The sequence below is a fragment of the Schistocerca americana genome, chromosome 8, assembly GCF_021461395.2.
Source record: "Schistocerca americana isolate TAMUIC-IGC-003095 chromosome 8, iqSchAmer2.1, whole genome shotgun sequence".
In the NCBI taxonomy this organism is placed as follows: domain Eukaryota; kingdom Metazoa; phylum Arthropoda; class Insecta; order Orthoptera; family Acrididae; genus Schistocerca; species Schistocerca americana.
In genome coordinates, this window is record NC_060126.1 from 324,554,911 (window position 1) to 324,570,072 (window position 15,162).

At 40.3% G+C, this 15,162-nt stretch overlaps 1 protein-coding gene across 1 annotated transcript in view; it reads right to left on the bottom strand.

Annotated features, from left to right (window-relative positions):
* Positions 1 to 2,228: 2,228 nt before the first annotated feature.
* The window catches only part of LOC124545489 (odorant receptor Or2-like), a 34,446-nt gene continuing 21,512 nt past the window's right edge, over positions 2,229 to 15,162 (bottom strand). The window contains exon 5 of the mRNA XM_047124430.1: positions 2,229 to 2,705. Coding sequence (XP_046980386.1) covers positions 2,640 to 2,705 — 66 coding nt within the window. The 3' untranslated portion in view covers positions 2,229 to 2,639. The remainder of the gene's footprint in view (positions 2,706 to 15,162) is intronic.

Below are 15,162 nucleotides of genomic sequence, written 5' to 3' on the forward strand. Positions count from 1 at the left end.
TGCAAAAGTCAATGATTACTGTTAGGAGTAGAACTGTTCCTAATATACGAATGGAAAAACTGGTAGAAGCCGACCTCGGGGAAGATCAGTTTGGATTCAGTAGAAATATTAGAACACGTGAGGCAATACTGACCTTACGACTTATCTTAGAAGAAAGATTAAGGGAAGGCAAACCTACGTTTCTAGCATTTGTAGACTTAGAGAAAGCTTTTGACAATGTTGACTGGAATACTCTCTTTCAAATTCTAAAGATGGCAGGGGTAAAATATAGGGATCGAAAGGCTATTTACAATTTGTACAGAAACCAGATGGCAGTTATAAGAGTCGAGAGCAGTTGAACGGAATGGACAGTGTCTTGAAAGGAGGATATAAGATGTACATCAACAAAAGCAAAACGAGGATAATGGAATGTAGTCGAATTAAGTCGGATGATACTGATAGAATTAGATTAGGAAATGAGACACTTAAAGTAGTAAAGGAGTTTCGCTATTTGGGGAGCAAAATAACTGATGATGGTCGAAGTAGAGAGGATATAAAATGTAGACTGGGAATGGCAAGGAAATCGTTTCTGAAGAAGATAAATTTGTTAACGTCGAGTATAGATTTAAGTGTCAGGAAGTCGTTTCTGAAAGTATTTGTATGGAGTGTAGTCATGAATGGAAGTGAAACATAGACGATAAATAGTTTGGACAAGAAGAGAGTAGAAGCTACAGAAGAATGCTGAAGATTAGATGGGTATATCACATAACCAATGATGAAGTATTGAATAGAGTTGGGGAGAAGAGTAGTTCGTGGCACAACTTGACAAAAAGAAGGGACCGGTTAGTAGGACATGTTCTGAGGCATCAAGGGATCACAAATTTAGCATTGGAGGGTGGCGTGGAGGGTAAAAATCGTAGAGGGAGACCAAGAGATGAATACACTAAGCAGATTCAGAAGGATGTAGGTTGCAGTAAGTACTGGGAGATGAAGCAGCTTGCACAGGATAGGGTAGCATGGAGAGCAGCATCAAACCAGTCTCAGGACTGAAGACCACAACAACAACAACAACAACAAGAACAACAAATATACTACGTTGAGGAACTGCTATAGTAATGTGTTTTGCTTCTGGTAAGTGTTTAGCTTAATGTTTACCCTTATCTGAGATTTGGGTTACCTCTGCCCTTTGGATCCTATCTGCAAAATGTGAGTGAAACTAGTCATTAGTTACACCTTCCATTCCAAATGCTTCTAACTTATTTAGTAGTATCTTACACCCAATATTATCAAAAGCTTTTGAAACATCTAAATAATATGCCTATGAGAAAAACACATTCTTATCAAGACCATCAATGTGATTTCTATTACCTTCATTCTGATCTTTTATATTTTATTTGACATCTAGTTGGGACTGAATGAACATTTCAGATCAGTCTGCATTAGCAAAATTGTATAAAGCCTTATCAAAATTAATGATAAGACATGACATGTTAGAAAGTAAAGAATGAGAAATCTGTCCTCTCCAAATTTGTCTTGTGTAATGTTTTCCCATCAGTACTATAATATATTTTAATTTCTTCAAAACATAAACTTAGAGATCAAACGTGGTTATAAAATTATATTTGAATACTTCTTGCGATCAAAGACTGGTAGATTTATAGCAATTTTTAAACTTCTTGACTGTCAGCTGTTAAGGAAGATTGACGGTGGTGGTCGGTAACAAAAATGATTTAGCACTGTCTAAAAAGATACGATAAGCTCGAGATAACAGTTTATTTTATACAATAAGGTTCAAGCACTATCAACTTAAACAAAACATAGATAAAAATATAAAATGTAAGTGTGGAACTACTGCTTCCGAAAAAATTCTGTATCTACTACAGAGAGACGGCATTTTACAATTTGAGAGTCTACAAAAGTCTTCAATCAGCACCCTAGTTAATTTAGAATTCAAGTAACTTGTGATGTAACAAGACAATGGCAAATTGTAAACATTAAATTAATGTCTTATTGCAAAATATTCTGTTACAGTTCACAAAATAAATGTCTCAGATTTTCAACTCTTTACATAGTTTTCAATAATAATATAACTGTAACATTGGGAAAGTTATATCTACTACACAAATAAAATAAAGCTAATGGAGTGATTAATAATCTACTCAGTTTGAAATATGTGACTTCATAGGACAAAATCTGTACTTGAGGTAAGTTAAAGAAAATTGAGCCGGTGCTAAATAAAGCAACAAATACGAAAGATAGTTCAGAAGAAAGAACTTTCACTTTATCTTCCCCCCTGCAAAATATGTTACTCAATTCAGATGTTCATGATTCTCATAAAATTTTTGTGTATTTTTCTAAACATATTTGTTTCTCCAGCTTAACCTTAAGGAAATGTGGCTGGTAAGTACTGAATTATTTGGAAATGAAAGGAATAAACAACCGTCAATGAATCATCATTGACGTTTATCATTGATCTAAGGCTATATGTGTACATCTGCAGTGCTACAGCAGTTTTGATATTTGAGATCTTTTGGTAATTGGAGTAAAATCGGAAAACTGTTTTACTAATGTACTTTCTTCTAAACAATCTATATCTGAAAGGTGGGCTCAGAAAACAATACTACAAGTAGCAAACTATGGACATCAATACCCATTGCTCTTCAGTCCACAGAGCGCTTGTTCATTTGACCCAGTAGTGCGTAGTATGAGTATGAGGCATTCACCATCTGCAAGGAATGGAGGCAAAAAATGATAGAATTAACACAGGAAATCAGTACCAATGATAAACCGCATTTTTTATAATTCAAATGACAGATAGACAAACCAGTGACTTCTCGAAGTTAGAGAACTCAAAAAAATTACTAGTAATACACTACTACATAGACAACTTAGGAGGCCGGTTCTTTATACCGAAACAAGAAAAGAGTCTAGTGATCATGGGTTCTACAACGCTTACCTTAAGAGCAATGAGCATTTGTTCAGTAGAGGTATGTTTCACAGTAGCAAATATGAAAAAGTACTAATATACGAGGGCAGTTCAATAAGTAATGCAACACATTTTTTTCTGAAACAGGGGTTGTTTTATTCAGCATTGAAATACACCAGGTTATTCCCCAATCTTTTAGCTACACAACACTATTTTTCAACGTAATCTCCATTCAATGCTACGGCCTTACGCCACCTTGAAATGAGGGCCTGTATGCCTGCACGGTACCATTCCACTGGTCGATGTCGGAGCCAACGTCGTACTGCATCAATAACTTCTTCATCATCCGCGTAGTGCCTCCCACGGATTGCGTCCTTCATTGGGCCAAACATATGGAAATCCGACGGTGCGAGATCGGGGCTGTATGGTGCATGAGGAAGAACAGTCCACTGAAGTTTTGTGAGCTCCTCTCGGGTGCGAAGACTTGTGTGAGGTCTTGCGTTGTCATGAAGAAGGAGAAGCTCGTTCAGATTTTTGTGCCTACGAACACGCTGAAGTCGTTTCTTCAATTCCTGAAGAGTAGCACAATACACTTCAGAGTTGATCGTTTGACCATGGGGAAGGACATCGAACAGAATAACCCCTTCAGCGTCCCAGAAGACTGTAACCATGACTTTACCGGCTGAGGGTATGGCTTTAAACTTTTTCTTGGTAGGGGAGTGGGTGTGGCACCACTCCATTGATTGCCGTTTTGTTTCAGGTTCGAAGTGATGAACCCATGTTTCATCGCCTGTAACAATCTTTGACAAGAAATTGTCACCCTCAGCCACGTGACGAGCAAGCAATTCCGCACAGATGGTTCTCCTTTGCTCTTTATGGTGTTCGGTTAGACAACGAGGGACCCAGCGGGAACACACCTTTGAATATCCCAACTGGTGAACAATTGTGACAGCACTACCAACAGAGATGTCAAGTTGAGCACTGAGTTGTTTGATGGTGATCCGTCGATCATCTCGAACGAGTGTGTTCGCACGCTCCGCCATTGCAGGAGTCACAGCTGTGCATGGCCGGCCCGCACGCGGGAGATCAGACAGTCTTTGCTTGACCTTGCGGCGATGATGACATACGCTTTGCCCAACGACTCACCGTGCTTTTTTCCACTGCCAGATCACCGTAGACATTCTACAAGCGCCTATGAATATCTGAGATGCCCTGGTTTTCCGCCAAAAGAAACTCGATCACTGCCTGTTGTTTGCAACGCACATCCGTTACAGACGCCATTTTAACAGCTCCGTACAGCGCTGCCACATGTCGGAAGTCAATGAAACTGTACGAGACGAAGCGGGAATGTTTGAAAATATTCCACAAGAAATTTCAGGTTTTTTCAACCAAAACTGGCCGAGAAAAATAATGTGTTGCATTACTTATTGAACTGCCCTCGTATATTAAGGTATGCACTTTCTATTCCATTTCTTCTTGTTTTGGCTCATACGCAGTAATATGATCACGGAAATCAGCAAAAGAACCCAAATAAGTATCAAGAAAAGTTTACAAAATATTAAAAAGGACGTTCATTAGAGCTTGCAATGTTTGGATGATATACTATTCATCATGATTATCAGGTCAGAAGCAAGTTCTGAGATACGTTACAGAAATGCAAGTAAGTACCAGAGTTTGCAGCAGTACTAAAAACCAGTGAAGCTCAAATAATAGTAGGTAAAGAAAGTTGATTAAAACCTGAGGTTGACAGCAAAGAGATTTTTGAGGGAAACTGTCCAACTCTATTGTATGGCCTGTCATTGCACAGGCCGGGCAAAGCTGTAGCCGCAAGTACGCGATGGTTCGGCCCACGGAGCGAACATCAGTCATAAAGACACAATGAGCAACCGCAACGGTTCTCTGGCACAAACAGCAACTCTACACAAGGCTCCATGAAAACAACCAAAACCCTGATCACTTGTCACCTGCGTACGCACATAAATCCCTTGCCAAACCGCCATCGCTCGAGACGCAAAGGAAACGGTAGGTAAGCAATGCTAAGCGAAGAAACGGTATAGTACAGGAACCGGTTTAATCCCGCCCACGGCAACCTACATCGGAACAATGTGCTGTCCACAGTCAATGAGAAAAGTGTGCGACAACTTAATTGAGCTGCATGATATAGGTAAATTTATGCAATAATTTCAAAAAAATACTTCACAGTCCACCCAATTATTTGGTAAGAGTACTCACCGTATTTACTAATAAGGCCTACAAATTATATGATCTCATTTAAACAGAACTGGTACGATGCGTCATATTACAGATTCACATTGTCTTTATTTCCCCTCTGTGGCAGTCTTTGGTTGTAATGCATGGTTTTTCACAATGAAGAGAGATTACTTTTTTCACACTATTTCTATTTTATACACTTAAGTGTCTTTAACATCAAACTTTTGTTGAAACAAATGCAGATAGGAGTACGAATATTAAGACGTTCCGGTTATCCCTTAGTTCCTAAATCCTAAATAAATATATGTGAAGTACGTCTTTTATCTATTGCTGAAACCTCTGGTTCTTGCCTACTGTAATCATGAATGTAAACACTCACTTTTTCTATCGTCAGTAATCATAGCTTTGTCTTTAACTATTTCCGATACAAGCACACAAAATACAGGAACTCCTAAACAATGCTGTATCAGTCACATAACTTAAAAAGAACCTTTGTTGGATTAGCTCTAAGTTGAAGACCATCGCGGAAAATTCCTGTTTTATAGAATGTTATAGGGTGACGGGCTGTCCAAAGTGCCTTAGGAACCAGTTTCTTGCCTCTTAAATACTACATCAAGAATGACTGCTAGTTTATGAAACACGGTGAATTGTCATAGCAGCAAACATATGGATAGCGCAGTTAACAGTTTCTATAGCTTTCTCATGAAGCACACGAACGTTGGCAGGAAAGCACAAAAAACCTATCCTACTTTACTCTCACAGCACTTCACTTACGAGATTCTAGTGTCTCAGTATTTGTACATTGATGTGCTTTTACAAATATGTCCAACAACCTCTTAGGAAAGTATTATCGATGTACAGTAAGGGACGACTCCGTAATTTACACAAATCTGGCATCATTGACTGCCTTAGGGGCTGGACCATGAATCTAAATGTTTTTCAGTAAACTACTCAATAATAAAACAAATACGCAATTGCACCTTACATCCAGATATAATGTTTGTGAAGTGCATATCCCGCTTCCGTGGAGCTATTATTTATGACAATCACTTGTCGGTTGTGGCTGAGGAACGACTTCTTTGGGCGGGTTACAGAATCGGCTACAATATCCTTTTTTATGCAAGAGCCCTACAGCCAGTCCAATTAAAAATGGAGCAAGCGAAGGGGAGACTGAGATACCACGCTGTGTCGTGGTGTAGACCTGGCGACGCCAGTTGTGACGTACGTAACTGCATGATCAAAACTAATTGGCCTCTTCCCATGGGCCATGAGGCGCTTGACTGATCGTAGCAGATGGCTTATCAGTGATATCAGATGGCGCCAGCCAGTTATTACTGTGATGCATCTCAAGCGGTAACTCTGGGAGATAGAGAAGGAACTGATTCAGGTTCGTGTTAAAAAATGTATTCGAAGTGGATACATGGAAGTTTTACTCGTTGGAGCAACAATGATATAACAGTGGGAACAACTGGTTGGAGCAACAATGATATAACAGTGGGAACAACTGAATAATATACTGCTACTAGCTAAGTGACTCGGGGGGGGGGGGGGGGGGGGGGGGGGGGGAAGTGCCACTAGCGTTACCGTAGCATGTCATGATAGAAGGAAATGGTGTGCATATACATATCACCGGCTATTGCTAACAGCCATCATGGGGCCTGTATCGTAGTTACAATTCGGTGGCAGGTTGGTGTAGAAATTTAAGAAAAAAAGAGAGTAGTTTCAAAAGTCTTTGGTATGGTAAAACCAAGTCAGACTAGACATAATATTTAGCTTGACTGCAGCGCTGGGAGTCGACTACCAATCTATTCTATGGGTTAAGATCAATCTCATTTATGGTTATGTGTTAGTTGCACAATTGTAATTAGATTACTTGTTTCGATCATTGGATCAGCTTCGGATCTAACTACTTGCGTCAGCAACCCGTCTTGTCTAAGCAGAACCACATATCAGAGTACTCTGATCAGGGCAAACACAGGACGAGGGTAGAGTTAGCAAAAATCGGTATTTTAGTTGTAAATTGCAATAGGTGTGTATGGAAGAACCAAAGTTCTAAGCGCTAACAGAAATCACCGAAGCTCAATTGTAGGTACCGAAAGCTGAGTGAAGACGAAGGTAAGTTCAGCCGAAATTCTTACAAAGGACTTATGTGTGGTCAGAAAGAGTAAATTAAATACATTTGGTGGTTGCATGTCTGTTGTTGTTAGAAGTAGTTTAACTTATAGGGAAACAGAAGTAGATAGTTCTTGTGAGCCAGTAAGGGTAGAGGTTACACTATAATTGGTTCGTTTTATCGATCTCCTGCTCAGACAATTGAGTTGGTGAACTGGTTAAAAACAACTTGGGTGTCGTCTGACATAGGTACCTCACTCATACAGTTATAGTTCGTGGTGACTCCATTCTGCCGGCCGGAGTGGCCGAGCGCTTCTAGGCGCTATAGTCTGGAACCGCGCGACCGCTACGGTCGCAGGTTCGAATCCTGCCTCGGGCATGGATGTGTGTGATGTCCTTAGGTTAGTTATGTTTAAGTAGTTCTAAGTTCTAGGGGACTGATGACCTCAGCAGTTAAATCCCATAGTGCTCAGAGCCATTTGACTCCAATCTACCCTCGATATGTTAGTGGAAACACATGTTCAATGCCAGTGGTAGGTACAAAACATTGTAAGAAATGGTACTAAATGCTTTCTCCGAAAATTATTTTGAGCAGTTAGTTCAGGAGCCCACTCAAAGTGTAAATGGTTGCGAAAACGTTCTTGACTTCTTAGCAGCAAATAATACTGAGCAAATAGACAGCGACGTGATGGATATAGGGAACAGCGACCACAAGATGGTTGTAGCCAGGCCGACTATCGCAATGTCAAATCCACCAAAAGTAAGCGCAAAGTATATCTATTTATAAAAACAGATAAAAATTCGAATGATGCCTTCGTAAGAGATAGTGTCCAGCCTTTTCTAACTAAGTTTGTAAGTGAGCACAAGAGGTGGCTTACATTCGGAGGATTAGTATCTAAGGCAGTTGAGAGATTTATACCGAATAAATTAATAAAATATGGTACTGATTCCCTGTTGCACAAAACAGAACGCTGTTGAAGAAACAACGAAAAACGCATGGCAAATTTAAAAGAAATATAAAATCTCCAAGATTGGAGATTACTGAAGCACGGACTTCAACGTGAGATGCTTTTAACAGCTTACACAATGAAACTCTACCTCAAAATTATCCAGAAAATCCAGTGGTCGTATGTAAAGGAGACCAGTGGCAAGACACAGTCAATGCCAACACTGCATGATGCCAATGGTAGTATTAGTGACGACAGCGCCACTGAAGTGGACTTATTAAACAGGGTTTTACCGAAAGTCCTCCACCACAGAGGAGGAAGTCAATATTCTCGAATTCGAATCAAGAACAACTGCCAACATGAGGAACATAGAAGTATGATGTTAGGTAGAACTCCACTAACAGCTGGTACATGGTTGTTTATTAAAACACAACCGGTTTCATTGTTTAAAGCCGTATCATCAGTTGCAACCTACACGGTTAAAAGGAAATTATATTGTCACCGCGTTTAGTGGATACTAAAAGTAATAAAGGAGTGTGTAAAATATAATCACAACGTTAAAACATCATAGGCATTCCCATCCCTCCCAGTCAGAATTTACTATTCAGAGAATTTCTTCAATACTATGGTAAATGTAAATGTCGTGTGACAAGGGCCTCACGTCGGGTAGACCGTTCGCCTGGTGCAAGTCTTTCGATTTGACGCCACTTCGGCGACTTGCGCTTCGATCGGCATGAAATGATGATGATTAGGACAACACAACACCCAGTCCCTGAGCGGAGAAATTCTCCGACCCAGCCGGGAATCGAACCCGGGCCCTTAGGAATGACATTCTGCCACGCTGACCACTCAGCTACCGGGGGGCTGACAATACTATGGGAGTGAAATATAATGAAGACGTCTTCCATTCTTTATAATTTACCTGCGTGAAAAGAAAAAGGATGTTTTGTTATACACAGGTAGTCACGTCACCCAATGAAATTTAAATCCTCAGCATTCCGAGCCATGTTAAATCGTATGTATGAAGTACCCCTTACTAGCGAAGTTCAAGTGGCTGAATATGAAATACAGTATACAGCGTATCAAGACGGTTACGATCCAAAATTTGATAACGCAATTAAGTAGAAGTATGTTGAAGAAGAAGAACCTTCCTGCCCATAGCGGATCAGAGGCAGGTTTTATAACGCTTAGCCGACCGGAGTGACCGTGCGGTTCTAGGCGCTACAGTTTGGAACCGAGCGACCGCTACGGTCGCAGGTTCGAATCCTGCTTCGGGTATGGATGTGTGTGATGTCCTTAGGTTAGTTAGGTTTAATTAGTTCTAAGTTCTAGGCGACTGATGACCTCAGACGTTAAGTCGCATAGTGCTCAGAGCCATTTTATAAAGCTTAGCTCAGCCTAGCAGACAAAGGAACCCTCGATTTTTTTGCAGAATATCATATCTGGTTGCAATATCGGAAAAAATTGACAGACGTATGAGATCTAATATATTATTCCAGTGTATTTTACATTTTTGGACCCAGGAAAAAACTCAAGTCACAAGGAAAAAGCTGTGTTAAATACATAAAATGAAGTGTGTTTGTATCGCATTACAGGAAATGATTTCCTTAAGAAATACTTAGGACAAATCAGTAGATCATTTCGAATCAGATTTCAGCAATACCTTAACTTAAATAACCCACGATCTGCAATAACATTGCGCTTACGCGAGAAGGGTCACAGCATCACAAGCGCTTAAGAATTTTTTGTAAAAAAACGTATTTTGAATATATTAGAGGAACCAGAAAGTTTTAGACATAAAAACGAAAACGTACAGTTCACGCTGGATGACCAGTCGGAATTTCGCCATTGCATTCTGGCTAGTTTTGATTGTTTGTATGATTGGGTGTTAGTAAGTAACAAAATTCTGTATTATTCTCGCTTATAAAGGTAGCGAACCAGCGGTCCTAGTCACATTTTCCACATGGATAGCTTCTGTCCCACCAGCCAGCTAGCCTGCCGTCGTTCGTGCGGGTCGCTTTTGCTTTGCCCTGCACCGAGCTGCCCTGGCGTCACACCGGTAAGACACTGCCCTCTGATAATTTCCATATAGTAATTCGCATACCGCCGCGACTGGTCATGTTCGCAGTGACAATTTTTCATCGCCAATCCGGCACCTTTTTAAAAACTTTTAGCGTCCTCTCAACATAAAATATTTTCTTTTCTTTATTAGTTGCGGGCAAATTTTCAAGAATAGTGTACATCTTCTTTACCTTTCGCCTGCTATAGCATTGACAAAATTCTCTGGATACTAAATTTAGACTAGGAGTAGTGGGTATACCTTATCTTTTACTTTAGACATTCCTATATTAACTTTAACATTCACAAAATGTGGTGACACTGTATTTGATTTTTACCCTGTAGGTTGCACCTGATGTTGCGGCTTTAATCCGCGAAACTGGTTATGTTTTAACAGAAAATAATTTTACCATCTGTTTGCGAAGTTCTTTCCAACATCATGACTTTCAACAGCTGCGGTTGTCCGGACTGTAAAATAGTTTGTGAACCTAGTAGTTATCGTCGGCGTAGCGAAGCAGCTTAAAGCACTTAATAAGGGCAAATCTTCCGGTCCTTATCGGATACCAATTACGTTTCTTTCGGGGTATGCCGAAAAGAAAGCCCCATGCTCACCAATAATATAAAACCGCTGACTCAGCGAAAGATCCGTACCAAAAGACCGGAATGTTGCGCAGGTTACGCGAATACTCACGAAAGGAAACACGAGTAATCCGTTGAATTAATGACTTTGATTTGCAGTAGAATTTTGGAATGTACCTTTTGTTCGAAGATAATGGATTAGCTCAAAGTTAATGGTGTACTGATACACAGTCAGTACGGTTCAGAAAACATCGATTTCGTGAAACACAACCAGTTCTTTATTCACATGAAGCAATGCGTACTATCGACAGGGTATCTCAAATTGATTCCATATTTATAGATTTCCAAAAGTCTTTTGATACCGTTTCTCACAAGCTGCTTCTAATCATATTGAGTGCCTATGAAGTATTGCTTCAGGTGTGCGACTGGATTCGCTATATCCTATCATAAAGGTCGTAGTACCTAGAAATCGATAGAAAATCACTGAATAAAAAGGGGTTATATCCGGCGATCCCCAAGGAAGCGTTAGAGCCCTTCAGCTGTTCCAGATTCATATAAACGGTTTAGGAGACAATATGAGCAGCAGCTGATACTGTGATTTACCGTCCAGTAAAGTCATCAAAAGATGAAAAACATTTACAAAATGACTCAGACACCTTATCTGTATGGTGCGAGTACTGGCACCTGTCTCTGTATAAGGGAGGGTGTGAGGTCATCCAGAAGAGCACGAAAATAAATCCGTTAAATTTCGATTACACGATAAATCACTCTAATCTAAAGACTGCGAATTCAACTAAATACTTAGGGATTGCAATTACTAGTAACTTAAACTGTATAGTTCACATAGACAATGTTGTGGGGAAGGCAAACCAAAGACTGACTGTTATTGGCGGAACAAAAGATGCAACACGTATAGTGAAGAGACTGCATAAGCTATACTTGTCCATCGTCTGACAGAGTTTTACTGCACGGTGTGGGATCCCCAGGCGGTGGTATTGGTGGAGGACATCGAAACAGTCCAAAGAAGAGCAGCTCGTTTTGTATTACCGCGAATTAGGGGAGAGTGTGTGTGTGTCACGGACACGATGCGTGAATTGGGTTGGGAATCATTAAAGCAAAGGCATTTTTCAAGAAATTTCGATCATCAATTTCCACCTTTGAAAGCAAAAATGTTTTACTGTTGTGTACCTACGTAGTGAGAAATAATCATCATAATAAAACAAGAAAACTCAGAGGTCAGACAGAACGACCTAACTGTTCATTTTATCCAGAAGCTGTTGGAGTCTAGAGAGCGATAGAGAGGTGGTCTGAGGGTGGTTTATGGGATCCGCTGCTGAGTATTTACAAGTGAATCGTGGTGTAATAATGGATATGTCAATGAAAGTTTGTTCTGGCTTTCCTAGCAAACAACGGCAACAATGAGGTAATGAGTAAGAAATAGCACACAGACATTTCATCCTTGCAGAATAATTTGCACTGTAGTAAGTAATGTGCTTGAGGCATACTCTAGGTTATAGACAGATACCAACTTCTACACATCAGTACTTATTATTTGTTTGACTTTGTTATTATTATTATTTACATTTCTATAGCTGACACATGCATTATGAACGGGAGACTACAAAGTGGCAACGCGCGCGGCCTAAGTATGAAATGACATTCCTACGTATATTGGCAGACGGAACACTGTACTCAAGCCGCATTGTCCCGTTCAGGATAGGAAACATCCCTGTCTACTCAACAGATCTGGGAATGCAAGTTTTTTTTCCTTTTAGACAGGCACTTCACTGTTTGCTGCGTTCAAAAAAAGGAAGAAGAGTTATGAGAGCGACGCAAAATATTTTTGTGGCAGTGTAGTTTCAATATTACCTGGCCAGTTTACAAGTAACACTCACGAAAATAAGTGTAATAACTATGAATTGAAAAACGAATAATAGGTTTAACGTACTGCGAGTAAAGATAATATTTGATGCTGCTGGGTTACGCTCACGTCGGACTGAACTTATAGTGGCGTGCGAATTTGAAGGGGCTGCGAGACGCGGCCTACGCAGCGAGAGATGATGAATACTTCGTTGCCGTGCCAGGGTGCTACGTGGTTGTCTCACGTCAAAAGCTGCAGCCATTGTCTACCATGGTAACTGCCAACACTAGGGTGAACGCCACCTCATGCTACTGTTTCTGTTTATGACACTGAATTTTACGCTCGGAAAACTGACACTAGCGCTCTTAGCGCAGTACTTGTCTATGCTTTTATGCCATCCATAATGATCACGACAGCAGTTAATTACCTTCACCATATCAATACTAACAGGACGATCAACGCTAAATGTTCTGCCGAACAGCATGACACAGTCATACGCGGCGGGATGACGCTATTGGCAGGCACGTCACACCATTAAACACCTTCTTAGGTGCACACTACTATAACACATCTCATTCCGAGAGCGAGATGAAAATTTAAAGACCTACCGCTTGTTATACTACTAAACTTTTCCCAATGATAAAATCGAAGTGGAATTTGACGTGCCTTTTTAAAAGGTTATTGCATTGTATGTCTTTATTTGCAGTGGATGAACCAGAATATGCTGCCATAAAAGGCTTATCCCTTGGACTAATTTCACCGCAAGAAATTTGTCCTAAGCTGCTGGAAGTTAATGAGTCTGTCTCTTCACGTCCACGGTTAGGAAATGGACACTTCTATTCACGCGTGATCATCCTCTTGAAGATGATCGAGAAATTGTGCATCGAAAAACAGTACATTGTACGGGACGCTAAACGATTAGATGTATTTGAAGCAGTTGACGCCGTAGCAGTTTCAAAATTAACTGAAGAAACACTTTATTTGTGAAACCTGACATTATCAGGAAAAGAGACAGCTGTCTTAGAGTAATTTATTAAAACTAAAAAAGTGTACAAAAAACTTTTACGCCCTAGCCCACAATTTACATTGACAGTTAAAACATGATGACTAGTTTTGGTTGAGTGTAACAGCCATCCTCAGATAGTTCAAATCGTAAATGCAGGTGAATATATATTGAACAGTATCAGCAGTCAACGTCATGCAAAAGCATGCACTCGTATTAAAAAAAAATAGCCACACCAAGACAATATCGATGTTAAAAGTACTATCAAGAGAGAAACAACTCGTAGCTCACAATCTTGCGAGACTTGAGTAAAAGAGGCGGAAAGTTTTATGAGTAAAATTTCATCACTCATCCATTACACACACCTGAAAACCAGATGATACAGTGAGGAGCTTTACGTAACGGCATGAAACTTTCTCATTCTATCAAATGGCTCTGAGCACTATGGGACTTAACATCTATGGTCATCAGTCCCCTAGAACTTAGAACTAGTTAAACCTAACTAACCTAAGGACATCACACAACATCTCATTCCATCACCTGTTTTACAAACCATATGGCTACCTTTGTGCAATATGGATGCCACGTTGCTGCAAGCAGAAGTAAATTTATAAAATGACGTTAAGTTGCGTATGGATCGTTGTAAAATTAATTCGGTTAGTTTTATTTGTTGATTTCATGCTGTGCATGAGACATTAGTCCACCAATTCACGTAAGAAAGCTCGGTGCCAAATAAAAGTCTCGTCGATCTTCTGTAGGGGAGTGACAACGACCATTTTATACGTCTTTGTAAAAGAGATTTCCAGACTTAATTGCTTGCGATTGATAAACATTCACTTTTTGGACCAGCTGGATGAAAAAAGCTAGAGAAACGCTCTTGACAAAAAAAGGAGAAATACTTATTTCAGCAAGAAGAGACACCTTTTTAAATGGAGTGGGGGAACTGAGGAAGTTTAATTACAATGTAGGGACTCATCATCCATATTTATCAGATATGGGATCCTCTTACGGCCACTGACTTCCACATCTAGCCAAATTTGTATCTGGTTAACTTTTGCATCTATTGGATATGTTATGAGGGATGTAGTGTTTTGTAAATATATCACAAAAGCACATCAAGGATTTTTTTTCTTCTTCTTTCGCTTACGCCTTTGACCTGAAGTTTTCGCAAAGTCGGCGTGGTTACAATCGTATTTGGCAATGTTAATTTGAAGGGGTGGCTGGATGCCCCTCCTGCCGCCACCCTGCACGCCCTGGGATGGAATCAGTGTACCCCAGCTGTCTACATCTAGCGTAAGTCATGAAAGAGTGCGAACGTGTTGCAAATGTCTGAGAGTCGTGTAACTGAGGTGGAACGTGGGACCAGCAAACTATTCACCTAGTGGGATGTGGAAAACCGCCTAAAAACCACATCCAGGTTGGTCAGCACACCGGCCCTCGTCGTTAATTCGCTGGGCAGATTCGATACGGGGCCGGCGCGCCTACC